General features: G+C 43.2%; 1 protein-coding gene across 1 annotated transcript; it reads right to left on the minus strand.

Annotated features, from left to right (window-relative positions):
* Positions 1-1,621: 1,621 nt before the first annotated feature.
* Positions 1,622-15,433, minus strand: LOC308674293 (uncharacterized protein; the record flags this gene model as incomplete). The annotated part of the gene is made up of 3 exons (XM_081338649.1): positions 15,325-15,433; positions 11,098-13,569; positions 1,622-1,765 (listed from the first exon to the last, which is right to left on the minus strand). Exons 1-3 carry the CDS (start codon positions 15,343-15,345, stop codon positions 1,622-1,624), a joined length of 2,637 nt encoding a protein of 878 aa, XP_081194775.1. The 5' UTR covers positions 15,346-15,433.
* Between the last annotated feature and the right edge of the window lie 216 nt (positions 15,434-15,649).

Genomic DNA, 15,649 nt, shown 5'->3' on the forward strand with positions numbered 1-15,649 from the left:
CTGTTGTCTTATTCTGTCTCACTTAAGTGAAATGAAATCTTGTAATTCTGCTTTAACCCACAATGCCTTGGTTAAAACAAGAACCTACCAAACAAGAAGCCACATCACCAGCAGAGCCACATAACTTCCTGGCTCAAATGTCTCAGGTAATAATTAGAAGTTCAGAGCTTTTTTTTTTAAGCTACTAAGATCAGGATGCTGCTCCACAGATCAGGCACATCCACCAGAAGACAGAGGTCTTGGGTCAAAAAAGATGAGAGTATGCCTTATCTGCTAAACCAAGGGTGGTGGAGTGGGAGACAAGTTGTGTGACAGTATGAGGCTCAAGAATTCTCAGGATTTCATTTCTTTCCTAACAGAATTTGCTAAAATATGCTAGCTGATTCAGCTTTTCAGAAATTTACAGAGCAAGAGAATCCAAATCTAAAAGTGTCCTTCGTGGGGGGGTGGCGGGGTGGGAGAGGGAGGGGAGGGAGAATAATCCAGGAAGAATGTAGCAAAAACAAGTAGGCAATGAGGCCTAAATGTCAGAGAGAGACACAAAAAATCCATCTCCAATTTAATTTCCAAACCACAACTTGCTTTAGCTTTTACACAATTAAACTGCTTACCATAAAACCTCAATGACATTGTTTCAATACTGAGTTGTAAATCAATAGGTTTGAAGACACAGGAAAGCTTCTATTGTAAAACATTTCAGAAGGTATTGGGTACAATGAAGAGGCACTAAAATACTGCCAAACTGATCCAGCCTCCTAATTTGTTCCTTGCAAAACAATTTGGCTCTCAGTCCAGTGGCTTATTTATCCCTGCCTAATATTCTATATGTTTACGAACTCATGGTATCGGAGGAGGAGGGAGAGATATAGTTTGGAAAATATTAATACTCTTGTCTTGACTGCATTTTTCCAATAGTGAATTATACAATTTCATTATTGTCATTTATATTTAGCCGTAATCTTGGACCCATCAGACAAATTTACCAATTTATTTAACAACTTACTGCCCAATTTACACATAGGTGACTCCAGGCAGTGTACAACATTTAAAATCCACAACATAAAAAACCCATAATCATCCACCAACTCCAATGGCAGCAGCAATCATTAAGGATGTCTCAAGTTTTCAGCAGATCTCAAAAAGCTATACCAGAAAAATACCAACAAATACAATGTATGTATACCAGACTCAAGGAAAAGAGACAGCGAAAAATCCTCAAATAAAACACCTAGGATGTTACCTAAAAAACCTCTCCTTCCATTCAGAAACATGTAGTGCGTACAGTACCTCTTTCTCCCATTTTTTTTCCTTACAACCATCCTGTGAATTCGGGTGAGTTACTGCTAGAGGGCTACCTAGTAAGCTTTGAAACTGGGTTGCTCCAGCACCCTAATACGTATGCCCGTTACAACATATCTACAAATAGCTGCCAAGCACACACTTGCAAATATGCATGCTATCACAAAGGGTGATGCATGAATGTTATCACAAAGGGTTACAATGCTGCTTGCAACAATTGGTGGGCTTCATCTTTTTTACTTCAAAGCATGAAAATATTCAGATAAATGGTTGTCCACACTTCACGCCCCCTCTTATCTGTCCATTCTTTCCTTTAGAAACATCAGGGATATACAGTACCGGTAAATCTAAACATTTTGGCTTGCACAGCATGTTCTTCTGAAATGAGGCAGCCTTCACCAAGGGAGCTGCTGCGGTCCATTATTGTGCACATAGTATCAGGTTTGTATGTGTACCATACCCATGCCTGCATTGCAGAAGCACATGGCTAGAAAACCAGAGCTAAAATATAACCTGTACAGAGCAGGGCTCTCCAAACTTGGCCCTTTTACGACTTTTGAACTTCAACTCCCAGAATTTTTCAGCCAGCATGCCTGGCTGAGGAATTCTGGGAGTTGCAGTCCACAAGTCATAAAAGGGTGAAGTTTGAAGACCCCTAATACAGAGTATGCCATGTGAAAAAGTCAGGCTTTTCATACCAAATTTAAATGTCTATGGAGGTTCTCAGTCATCCAGGTCAAGGTTGTCCCAAAGTTGCTTTTTCAAGAGGCAACCGGACTTTCTTGGTTTTCTTTGAAGATGTCTTCATAGAAAAACAAAGTCCAGTTGCCTCTTGAAAAAGCACCTTTTGGGACTACCAAATTTAAAGTAATCTGTTTTTAAAAACACCCAAATCTATTCCAGAGTATTAATTTTATTCACCCAATTCAAAGCAGTTGGCACACTTCTATGTTTTCCGTAATTTTTTGTCAAATTTAAAATGGACTGGGAGGAGAACAGTGACTTATGTTAAAGTCACTTTATGTTAAAACCTGGACTATATGTATATTCACTTTCTTCAGGTGAAATGTGGAAGGAGGTTACAAATGTTCAGGTAAGGCTTTCACAGGTGTTATTATTTCAAATTCTCCCCAGAGTTGCTGAAATTAACTATAATTTATCTCTATTTTTGAAATAAAACATTCAATTTTTACTCTTAAGCACTAGACTATACTGGTGCTTAATAGAAACTGAGAGAAATTAGCTTTTAGAGTAACAAAAATCAGACATAATTTTTGCTGGTATGCTATTATTTCAAAAGTTAATAAGAATCTAAATTGGATTGTTTCACTGGGATGATAGGATGCATTTCCCCCCCCCCAAGAATGAAATTCTAATTTTAGGGGGTAAGAAATTTTTTGAAAAAACGTGAAATTTTAAAAAAAACTCGGCCACAATATCTCTCTCTCTCTCTCTCTCTGTATATATGTGTATATATATGTATATGTGTGTATGTGTGTGTATGTATATATGTATATGTATGTGTGTGTGTGTGTGTGTCAGGACCCACCTCAATCCACATCTTAGGAAATAAGAACTCTTGGATGCAAGTTTAGTCCAAAAGGAAAATGTTTACTAGGATGGAATCGATTGTGGGAATACAAGACGGAATCTGAGAAAAGTTACATTTCAATCCTATATAAACCATTCCCATTCCAGCCCCTCCCCTCATCCATTTGGTCAGGCTGTCGTCAGTTGCTAGGTGTCAGGTCCTTCCATGGGAAAGGGAACTCTCCTTGGTTTTATGGTTATTGCTTTCCTTTTCAGTTGTAAATGAAGATACAATCCAGACCTGTCTGTCCCCCCTCCCTTCCCCAGTAAAACATCCCCTGTTGTTTGAAAATCGCTTTAGTAACCATCCTCTCCCCCCCCCTCGGAGAGATGGCAGAATCCCCAGAAATAGCACGTTGTTCTACTTATACAATTATGAAATGTGATATAAATGGATTCTGACATTCGGCTCTCCTTTCAGAAAAAAGATGAGTCCATCTGTGGGGAAAGAAAACATATAAATGTTAGCCTGGTTTGTTTGGATATTCTGTATGAAACCTCTTAAGCAACTTAGGTGCTTTAACATGGAGTCTGTTAACCCACTCATTTTCTGAGGAGGGGAGGTGTTTCCATGCCACTAAATATTGTATCGTTCCATGGTGTTTTCTGAAATCTAAGATTTCTTTCACTTCAAAATGTTGTTCTCCTTCCACCATGATGGGGGGTGGTGGTGGTGGGATTTTTTCTCGTAGTGGTGATTGTTGTTCTCTCTTTAATAGACTGCAGTGGAAGGTTGGGTGTATTCGTCTAAGATTTTTGGGTAGTTCTAATTCAACTGTTACTGGGTTTATGATTCTTTTAATTGGAAAAGGTCCAATATATTTTGGTCCTAGTTTTTTACAGGGTTGGAGTGATTTCAGGTATTTTGTGGATACATATACCATCTCTCCTACCCTAAATGGTGTGGGATCGGTTCTTTTTTTGTCTGCCTGTGTCTTGTATGCTTTTCTGGCATCTTCCAACGCTTTCCTAACGATTGGCCATGTATTTTGTAATTGAGCAATCCATTCCTTCAGATCAGGGATAACCGGTTCTTTTGGGGTTAGTTCTGGTATTGGGTTGAAACTCTGGCCTGTAGCTACTTGAAAAGGAGTGTAACCTGTGCTTGAGTGGACTGCATTATTATATGCTACTTCTGCAAAAGGCAGTAGGTCCATCCAGTCGGACTGCTGAAAATTAATATAGCATCTCAGATATTGTTCAAGTATATTATTAAGTCTTTCAGAAGCTCCGTCTGTCTGAGGATGGTGACTAGATGACAGTCCTTGGGTGGTTCCTAAGAGGGATAAAAATTCTTTCCAAAATGCCGACGTAAATTGCACCCCTCTGTCAGATATGATGCGTTGTGGTTGTTGTGACTCAGGGCCAGCCGGTGGGTCCGACAGCCGGGTCCGATGTATCGGAGGACTCAGATGTGGGGGAGGAGGGAAACGAACCGGCTGATGATGATTTGGAGGCTTTGCAGAGTCCTCAGCCGGGGACCTCTTCTCAGCTGTGTGAGCCCGAGAGTGCGGAGGATGATGACCCACAGCTGGCCCTGTTCAAGGACGCCCGACGTAGGAGGCAGACGAGCAGGGACAAACAAAGAAAGACTATGGGACTCCTTGGGAGGAGGCACAGGGAGACCACGCCCTGAGCTCTCTATAAAAGAAGTGTTTGGGGAGGGGCTAGTTGCTGAAAGCAACTTTTTCGTTTGAGAAGACAAGCTCTTGTGTTTTGTTATCTGCGTAATTAAACCTTGGCAGAAGCCTTTTAGCCTTGGACGCTTTCCAGACTCGTCTCTTAATTAGGGGTTGGGAGAAGAGGGCTGGTTCAGAACAGTGGTACCCCGTGCAATCTGTAAATATGCTGTACAAAAAGTTTTGCTAATGCTTTTGCAGTCGGGATTTTTTGGCAAGGTATGAAATGTACTTGCTTAGAGAACAGATCTGTGACAGTCCAGACTACGGTGTTTCCATTACTTTCTGGCAGTTCTACGATAAAATCCATGGCTATTTCTTTCCATGGGGCTGAGGGGTTTGCCACCGGTTGTAACAGACCTGGCGGTTTCCCTTGCAGTCTTTTGGCCATCGCGCAAATTTGACAGCTACCCACATAGCTTTCTATGTCCTTTTTCATAGATGGCCACCAAAATTGCCTTTTAGTTAAGTGTAAGGTTTTTACAAAGCCAAAGTGTCCTGCTGATTTTGTATCATGGCACAGTTGCATGAAATTGATTCTCTGTGTGGCAGGTATATATAGCTTCTCCCCCACCCACGGCAGTCCATCTTTAATTGTGCACACATGTTTATTTTTCTGGAACCATTCATCACTTTCCAAAGATTTCCTGAATTCTATTCCAGTTTGGCTATCTACCTTCGGCTTCATTTTTTCTTGTGCCCTGGTTGTTCCGGTACAAGTGGTTTAAAGTCAGTAACTCTTGTGCTGTTATATTGGGGCATGCGGGATAATGCATCTGCCAGGAAGTTCTTTCCCCCCGGTAAGTGTTTGAGAGTGAAATTGAATCGGTGAAAATGTTGGGACCAGCGGGCTTGCTTAGGAGTGAGCTTCCTGGGCGTTTTTAGTGCTTCCAAATTTTTGTGGTCTGTCCAGACCTGGAAAGGTATTTTATTTCCTTCTAAAAATTGGCGCCATGTTAGTAATGCCCACCTCAACGAGAATGCCTCTTTTTCCCATATTGGCCAGCGTTGTTCTGTTTCTGTGAGTTTTCTGGATGTGTATGCGCATGGTTGCAATGTCCCCCCATCATTTTCTTGTAATAGTACGGCTCCTACCGCTACATCACTCGCATCTGCCTGTATTACAAAAGGTTTGTCGGGATCTGGGTGTTTTAGGACAGGTTCAGCAGAAAAAAGTCTCTTTAGCCTCTCAAATGCTGCTTGACATTCCATTGACCATTTCAGAGGCTGGCTGGGTTTCACGGGTGACCCCCCCTTCGTTTTCAACAAATTTGTGAGGGGCATGGCTATTTGGCCAAATGCGGGGATGAATTGGCGGTAGAAGTTTGCAAACCCCAGGAAACTTTGCAATTGCTTCCGTGTGCGGGGGGGTGCCCACTCTAGTACTGCCCTGACCTTCTCAGGGTCCATTTCGATGCCCTCTGGAGATATGCGATATCCCAGGTAGTCGATTTTTTCCTGATGGAATTCACACTTCGATAATTTAGCATATAAGTGGGCAGCTCGCAACTTCTTCAGGACTGCTCTGACTAGTTTGATATGTTCCTCTTTGGTTTCTGTGAAGATAAGGATGTCATCGAGGTAAACCAGGACCCCCTTATATAGGTGCTCTCTCAGCACGTCATTAATTAATTGCATAAAGACTGCGGGGGCCCCTTGCAGTCCGAATGGCAATACTTTGAATTGATAGGACCCCATTGGGCAGTTGAATGCAGTCTTCCATTCGTCTCCTTCCTTAATCCTAATACGGTAGTATGCTTCCCTCATGTCTAGTTTGGTAAAAATCTTTCCTTTCGATAAGTGGGATAACATATCCTTCATTAGGGGAAGGGGGTACAGATTACATTCACTAATTGTGTTCAAATTTCTATAGTCCACAACCAAACGAAAGGACCCATCCTTCTTCTCCCTGAACAGAACCGGGGCGGCCACTTTGGGTTTGGCAGGCTCAATAAATCCTCTTTCTAAGTTTTTCTTTATGAATCTCTCCATTTCTGCCATTTCCCTTGGGCTCATGGCATACATCCTGGGTTTTGGGAGTTTTGCCCCAGGTTTGAATTCTATGGTGCAGTCTGTGGGGCGGTGGGGGGGAAGCTCATCTGCTCTTTCCTCACTGAAAACCTCAGCCAGGTCCCTGTATTCTTCCGGTATCTCTGGTAATCCCTTCTCTTTCCCCACCGCTGCTGTCTCCTCCCTCTGGGTTGGGGGGGGTGCTTTTGGAGTCTAAGTTCTTCTGCCCCCCCTTTGGGAAATTGAGTTCTGCTGTCCTCCAGTTTATCCCGGGGTTCCATTTCTTCAGCCATTCCAGTCCTAGGATCATTGGGCATTCCATGCCTGGGGCCACTATAAACGTTATGTCCTCCTCATGGGGCCCCAGTGATAGGTGGATTGGTAAAGTGGCTAGGGTGGCTGGTCCTCCCCCTGCTATTGTCCCATCTAATTGACTAAAAGAGATTGGTTGTTTTAGCCTCCTCACTGGGATGCTCAATCTCTCCACCAGCGTTGGGCTGATAAGGCAGCGGATGCACCCAGAGTCTATCAGAGCTTTTATTTTGGCTGCTTCAGGCATAGGGGAAGCTAATATAGTCACTGTCTTAAGTATGGGTGGAAGGGGTCCACTTACCAATGGTTATCCCTCTGAGCTCTCTTCCGAGTTGTCCACCGTCCCTGCAGTGCAGGCCGGAGTCCAGTCCCAGTTCCTGGCAGGAATTGTGGACTCTACAGCCTCTGTCCCCTTCATGGAAGATTCTTTTGTGTTGCCTTGGGGCTTCCCCGGCTTCTTGGAGGATGATGCCTCTGGTTTTCGTGGGGGGGCTTTTGAACGACATTCTGCAGCACGGTGGCCCTCTCTCCCGCAGTTGAAGCAACTTGTTGATTTTTTGGCTGTGGCTGGTGGTTTTTCCCCCTCGCGTGTTTGCTCGGGTGGCAGGCGGCCCCATGGTTTTCCTCTGCGGTGTCTCTTCAGTAGGTCTATTTCCACTTCCTCCGCCAGGATGTACCAGTCGTCGAGGTGGGGTGGGTCTCCTCGAGGCAGGCAAGCATCATACAGGTCGTAGTTCAGACCGTCTTTGAAGTGGCTAAGGAGGATGTCTTCTGGCCAGTTCATCTTGCTGGCAATGGCTCGGAATTCTTGGGTATAATCAGCCACTGCTCGCCTGCCCTGCCTCACCGTTTTGATTCTCTCCCGGGCCTTACGGTCAGCCAAAGGATCCTCGAACCGTCGCCTCAAAGATGACATGAATCGGTTGAAGTCGTTGAGTTCTGGGGCGTTGGAGTCATGCAAGTTCACCACCCAGTCTGCAGCCGTCCCGTCCAGGGCAGATTGCACAATTCGGATGCGTGTTTTGTCACTGGGGAAGTCCCGTTCGTACTCTTCCATGTAGCTGAGGACTTGGGTTAGGAAAAATCCCAGTCGTGATGGCTCCCCCTTGAATTTGACTTCCAGGGGCGGGAGTCTTTGGCTGGAGCGTTGTCTGCGCCGTGGCCGGTATCGCTCCTCATCCTGGTCCCCATCTGTGGTTCTGGGGGGGGGGGTAGTGCTGAGGCAGCAATTCCTGTTCCATTGGATGGCCCCGGGGTTTCAGGTGTTGGATCCCCTCCGTTACCTTTCCAGTTGCGTCCCCAGGCGCTGCCTCGGTTGCGATTTTCAGCTCTCTCCTCCCTCAGTGAACTCAGGGTTGCTTTCATCAGATCAATGGCCTTTTCCAGGATCCGCTCCTCCTCGCTGGCGTGCAGGGAACTCTCCATCTCTTGCCTCCATTCCGGTTGGTGGTTACTACGCCTCAGGGTCGTTTCTCCCGAAGCCTTTTCCCACTCACTTTTCCTTCCAACGCCCATCGACCACCGGGGTTTTCGGTCGTACTGCTCCACCGCTTCTTCCCCGGGGGAATATGCTGCTTCAGCTTCCCATTGTCTCTGGGATTCCATTTGGGGGGAAGACTCCCCCTCCATGGGGCTTCCCTCCTCTCTTGCTTCGTCGCCAGACATTTTATTTGTTGCAAAGTCCCCCGGTAAGGTTTTCCCTTCCAGGTTGACTCTTAAAGCAGATTCCGTCTACTGTCAGGACCCACCTCAATCCACATCTTAGGAAATAAGAACTCTTGGATGCAAGTTTAGTCCAAAAGGAAAATGTTTACTAGGATGGAATCGATTGTGGGAATACAAGACGGAATCTGAGAAAAGTTACATTTCAATCCTATATAAACCATTCCCATTCCAGCCCCTCCCCTCATCCATTTGGTCAGGCTGTCGTCAGTTGCTAGGTGTCAGGTCCTTCCATGGGAAAGGGAACTCTCCTTGGTTTTATGGTTATTGCTTTCCTTTTCAGTTGTAAATGAAGATACAATCCAGACCTGTCTGTCCCCCCTCCCTTCCCCAGTAAAACATCCCCTGTTGTTTGAAAATCGCTTTAGTAACCATCCTCTCCCCCCCCCTCGGAGAGATGGCAGAATCCCCAGAAATAGCACGTTGTTCTACTTATACAATTATGAAATGTGATATAAATGGATTCTGACAGTGTGTATGTATATATGTATATGTATATGTGTGTGTATACAGTCGGCCCAGGTTCGAATCTCAGAAGGGTATGGCTGACTGATGAGAACAAATAAGTTTGAAATGATCATATCAGTCTCCCTTTATTCTTTGTTAGCAAGCCAAAAAATTTCTACAATATGAGCTGCCACTGCTGTGGCTACTGCCTGTAGATGGCCTTGGGCTAGGCTGAAACAGGAAATAAGATTTGTCCCATGTCTGGGACTAAGCAAGTGTATTCTGAATGCTTAACAAACATTTCAACACACACACAGAGACATACATACATACATACATACATACATACATACATACATACATATATATATATATATATATATATATATATATATATATATATATATATATATATTTCTGTGTGTGTGTGTGTGTGTGTGTGTGTGTGTGTATGTGTGTGTTAAGTGTTTGTTAAGTATTTTAGAATACCTTGCTAGGCCCCAAACACAGGACAAATCTTGTTGCCTGTTTCAGCCTAACCCAAGGCCATCCCCAGGCTGTAGTCACAACAGTGACAGCTCATATTTGTGTAAATTTTTTGGATTGCTAACAAAGAATTAAAGGGAGACTAATATGGCCATTTCACTGATGAGAACAAATGAGTTTGAAATGGCCATATTAGTCTCCCTTTAATTCTTTGTTAGCAATCCAAAAAATTTACACACACACACAGACACACACACACACACACACACAGACCTCTTCTCCGTGAGCTACATTGGCTTCCGGTTGCCCTCCGGGTGAGATTCAAGGTGCTGGTAATGACCTATAAAGCCCTAAATGGCTTGGGTCCAGACTATCTAAGGGAATACCTGCTGCCAGCATCATCTTCCCATCGTCCTGTGCGCCCCCACAGGGAGGGCCTTCTCAGGGTACCGCCAGTTAATGAATGCCGGCGGGTTATTCCCAGGGGAAGGGCGTTCTCTGTGGGTGCGCCTGCCCTATGGAACCAACTACCCACAGAACATAGGACTGCCCCCAACCTTCGCTCATTTCACCGGGGCCTGAAAACTTGGCTCTTTGATCTGTTTGGTCCAGACTGTGGGGTTGTTAATTTAACTGGGTTTTAGATTTACTCTTGGGGCTTGAATTTAATTTAATTGTTTTAATTGATTTTAATTTTTGTATTTCTGGGTTTTAACTGCCCTGTAAACTGCCCTGAGTCCTACAGGAATAGGGCAGTATACAAATTCAATAACAAGGTAATCTAAGAGTTAACAAGCATGCTTGTTAACTCTTAGATTACCTTGCTAGGCCCCAAACATGGACAAATCCTTATCTCCTGTGTCAGCCTATCCTGAAGGCCATCGACAATTGAAATGCATATTACTCTCCCTTAATTCTTTGTTAGCAATTTAAAGAAAAATTTACACAAATATGAGCTGTCACCGGTGTGACTAATGCCTGTCGATGGCCTTCAGGATAGGCTGACACAGGAGATAAGGATTTGTCCCATGTTTGGGGCCTAGCAAGGTAATCTAAGAGTTAACAAGCATTTGTCATATATCTCCCCTTGCTTCTCTGCTAGCAAAGCGAGAGAGATCCTGTGGCTCAAGGTAAAAACAACTGCCTAATGTGCAATCAGCACAGGTTCGAATCTCAGAAGGGTATGGCTGACTGACGAAAACTAATAAGTTTGAAATGCATATTAGTCTCCCTTAATTCTTTGTTAGCAATTTAAAGAAAAATTTACATACATATATATATATATATATATATATATATATATATATATATATATATATATATATATATATATATATATATATATATATATATATATATATATGTTTTCGTAGATTCTCGCGGGTGTCTCTATGTGTAGATCTAGAGTCTCGGGTTTCTTCCCGCGTTCCTTTCATCTTCAGAAAGTTGTGGCGACGTTTCGACGAAATCCCATCCGTCATCATCAGGCCGGAGTGTTCCTCCTGCTGCTTCCAGGAGCAATGCGTGGTCTGGCTGTTCCTTTCCTTCCAACTGCCGGTGGGGCTGTGTTCTGACTGGGTGGAGGCGTGGCTGCTTTCTGATTGGGTGGGGGTGTCCTCCGATTGGGTGGAGGCGTGGTTGTCTTCTGATTGAGTGGAGGCGTGGCTGTCTTCTGATTGGGTGGATGCGTGGTTGTCTTCTGATTGGTTGGAGGCGTGGCTGTCTTCTGATTGGGTGGGGTGTGTTCTGAATGGGTGGGGTTTTTTGTTGTGTTGTAATATCCTGAGTGTTGTGATTTGGTGTCCTGAGGAGTGGGCTGTGTAGTGGCCTCCAGAGCTTTGGTTTGGCTCCGAGTTCGAGGACCTGCTATGTATCTCTGGTATGGGTCAGTCAGGTTCGTGTGTGCGTTCTTCTGCTTGGGTGATGGCACTTTTGCTTGACTTGTTCTGTCTTCTGTGTGGGGGAGTTTTTGTTCTGGGTGTGGATGAGTCTTGCTGGGGCTGGTGGCATTTGGGGTTGTTTGTTGGTTTTTTAAATCCTTGTTTGCTGAAATTCGTTTCTCTATCAATGCTGGTTTCCAAATGTCATGTAGGCGGGAGGTGTCGTCTCGCTTGTTCATACTGTCTGGGTGTTTTTCTATTTCAATGGCTTCTCTGATTATTCTGCTATTGAGATGTTCTATTTTGGCGATTGTTTTTGTACCTTCAAAATTGATGTTGTGTCCCGTAGTGTTTATGTGTTGTACTAGTGAAGATGTGTGATCTTTCTTCTGTACTGAGTTCTTATGTTCTTCTACACGTACCTCTATTCTTCTGTTAGTCTGTCCGATGTATGTTGCTGGACAGGAGGCGCATGGGATTTGGTATATGCCCTGGTTTTCCAGTTCTATTTTGTCTTTGGGATTTCTCAGGATGGTTGATATCTTTCTGTCAGTGTTAAATGCGGTTTTGATGTTATGTTTGCGTAGTACTTTACTGATTTTGTCGGTTGTTCCTTTTATGTAGGGCAAGATGGCTCGTCCGTTGTTCTGTTCTTCTTCTTGGATGTTTTTCTGTTTCGGAGTCCCCTGCTGAATCATATTGGTGATTTTGTTTTTTTGGAACTTGTTTGCTGTCAATATGTCTGTCAGGGTGTGTAGTTCTGTTTGTATATGTGTTTTATCTGCAAGGCGTCTGGTTCTTGTTATTAGTGTTTTGGCTACTGAATTTATTTGTGCTGGGTGATGATGTGATTGCGCATTGAGGTAACGGTTGGTGTGCGTTTTCTTTCGGTAGACTGTGTGTCCTAGGGTGCCGTTTTGTTTTTTGTATATAAGTACATCCAGGAAAGGTAACTGGTTGTTTGTTTCAATCTCCATGGTGAATTTTATTTTGGGATGTAGGCTGTTCAGGTGTGTTAGGAAGTTTTCTAGCTCCTTTCTTCCGTGGGGCCAGATCACGAAGGTGTCATCCACATATCTGAGCCACAGTTTTGGTTTGTTTGTAGTCTTTTCCAGAGCGTTAGTTTCAAATTCTTCCATGAAAAGGTTGGCGATAACTGGTGATAGAGGGGATCCCATTGGTGCGCCTTCTATTTGTTTGTATCTCTGGCCTCTGTGTATGAAGTATGTGTTTGATAAGCAGTGTTCTGCTAGTTCTATAATATGGTTTGGTGGTTGGTATTTGCTTCTTATTGTTGATAGAGCTTCTTGGACTGGCACCTGGGTGAATAGTGATACCACATCGAAGCTGACTAGCAAGTCTTTTTGGTCTATCTGTAGATTTTTCACTAATTCTATAAAGTGGTATGAGTTTTGGACATATGAAGCTGCCATTTCTGCTTGAGGTTGTAGTTGTTTTGCTAGGTATTTAGCTAAGTTTTGTAGTGGTGAGCCTATAGAACTTACTATGGGTCTTAGTGGGATTCCATCTTTGTGTATTTTGGGGAGGCCATATAGTTTTGGGCATCTGGATGACTTCTCCCTGGGAATGATTGTTTGTTGGATTTCTTGGCTTATAGAAGTTGATTTTATCTTTTTCTTGGTGGTCTTTTCTAGATAGGTTGTGGGATCTGTATATATAGGTTTGTATGTAGTTTCTTTGAGTAAGTTGGACAGTTTCTCTTCATAGTCTGATGTGTCCATTACCACTGTAGCATTGCCTTTATCTGCTGGTAGTATGATTATGCTGTTGTCTTTTCTTAGGTTTTGCAATGCTACTTGTTCTTCTTTTGTTAGGTTGCTTTTGGGTGGTTTGCTTGTGCATAGGATGTGGGTGACTTCATGTCTGACTTGGTCTGCTTCATCTGCATTGAGTTTAGTTAAGCTGGTTTCAACTCCACATATGATGGTTTCTGTGGGAATTTTCTTTGGTGCAACAGCGAAGTTGAAACCTTTTGCTAGGACGTTTGTTTCTGCTGTTGTTAGTCTTCTGTGGGAGATGTTGTGCACTACTTGTTGTAGATGTTGTTGTGATGTGGTTGTTTGGTTGTTGTAGTTCTCTAATTGTTTGAGTTTCTTTGAATGTCTGTTGTTTTTATAGATGGTCTCTGTTTCTGCTCTCCAAACCGCCAGTTGTTTCACTTTGTCCCATAGTATCGGGTGAATAATGTTGCTGAGTTTGAGATGTAATGTTAGTAGGTCCTTGTTTGTTTGGTCTAATTGAAATCTTTTATTGTGGAGTTCATTTCTTAGTAATGCCATTTCTGTTCTTCTTAGAATGCGTTTGGTTGAAGTGGTATTGATGTGGAATTTCAATTTGAAACAATTTGGTCTTATATTTTGGTCTCGACATTGGCATAGGAAAGGTATGTCACTTAGTATTCTTGCTCTTCGTACTTCTGACTTTTCGTAAGTCCTGGTTAGTTGGTAGATAAAAGATAAAATCAACTTCTATAAGCCAAGAAATCCAACAAACAATCATTCCCAGGGAGAAGTCATCCAGATGCCCAAAACTATATGGCCTCCCCAAAATACACAAAGATGGAATCCCACTAAGACCCATAGTAAGTTCTATAGGCTCACCACTACAAAACTTAGCTAAATACCTAGCAAAACAACTACAACCTCAAGCAGAAATGGCAGCTTCATATGTCCAAAACTCATACCACTTTATAGAATTAGTGAAAAATCTACAGATAGACCAAAAAGACTTGCTAGTCAGCTTCGATGTGGTATCACTATTCACCCAGGTGCCAGTCCAAGAAGCTCTATCAACAATAAGAAGCAAATACCAACCACCAAACCATATTATAGAACTAGCAGAACACTGCTTATCAAACACATACTTCATACACAGAGGCCAGAGATACAAACAAATAGAAGGCGCACCAATGGGATCCCCTCTATCACCAGTTATCGCCAACCTTTTCATGGAAGAATTTGAAACTAACGCTCTGGAAAAGACTACAAACAAACCAAAACTGTGGCTCAGATATGTGGATGACACCTTCGTGATCTGGCCCCACGGAAGAAAGGAGCTAGAAAACTTCCTAACACACCTGAACAGCCTACATCCCAAAATAAAATTCACCATGGAGATTGAAACAAACAACCAGTTACCTTTCCTGGATGTACTTATATACAAAAAACAAAACGGCACCCTAGGACACACAGTCTACCGAAAGAAAACGCACACCAACCGTTACCTCAATGCGCAATCACATCATCACCCAGCACAAATAAATTCAGTAGCCAAAACACTAATAACAAGAACCAGACGCCTTGCAGATAAAACACATATACAAACAGAACTACACACCCTGACAGACATATTGACAGCAAACAAGTTCCAAAAAAACAAAATCACCAATATGATTCAGCAGGGGACTCCGAAACAGAAAAACATCCAAGAAGAAGAACAGAACAACGGACGAGCCATCTTGCCCTACATAAAAGGAACAACCGACAAAATCAGTAAAGTACTACGCAAACATAACATCAAAACCGCATTTAACACTGACAGAAAGATATCAACCATCCTGAGAAATCCCAAAGACAAAATAGAACTGGAAAACCAGGGCATATACCAAATCCCATGCGCCTCCTGTCCAGCAACATACATCGGACAGACTAACAGAAGAATAGAGGTACGTGTAGAAGAACATAAGAACTCAGTACAGAAGAAAGATCACACATCTTCACTAGTACAACACATAAACACTACGGGACACAACATCAATTTTGAAGGTACAAAAACAATCGCCAAAATAGAACATCTCAATAGCAGAATAATCAGAGAAGCCATTGAAATAGAAAAACACCCAGACAGTATGAACAAGCGAGACGACACCTCCCGCCTACATGACATTTGGAAACCAGCATTGATAGAGAAACGAATTTCAGCAAACAAGGATTTAAAAAACCAACAAACAACCCCAAATGCCACCAGCCCCAGCAAGACTCATCCACACCCAGAACAAAAACTCCCCCACACAGAAGACAGAACAAGTCAAGCAAAAGTGCCATCACCCAAGCAGAAGAACGCACACACGAACCTGACTGACCCATACCAGAGATACATAGCAGGTCCTCGAACTCGGAGCCAAACCAAAGCTCTGGAGGCCACTACACAGCCCACTCCTCAGGACACCAAATCACAACACTCAGGATATTACAACACAACAAA

Source organism: Vipera berus (assembly GCF_964194415.1).
Source record: "Vipera berus genome assembly, chromosome: 1".
Lineage (NCBI taxonomy): Eukaryota > Metazoa > Chordata > Lepidosauria > Squamata > Viperidae > Vipera > Vipera berus.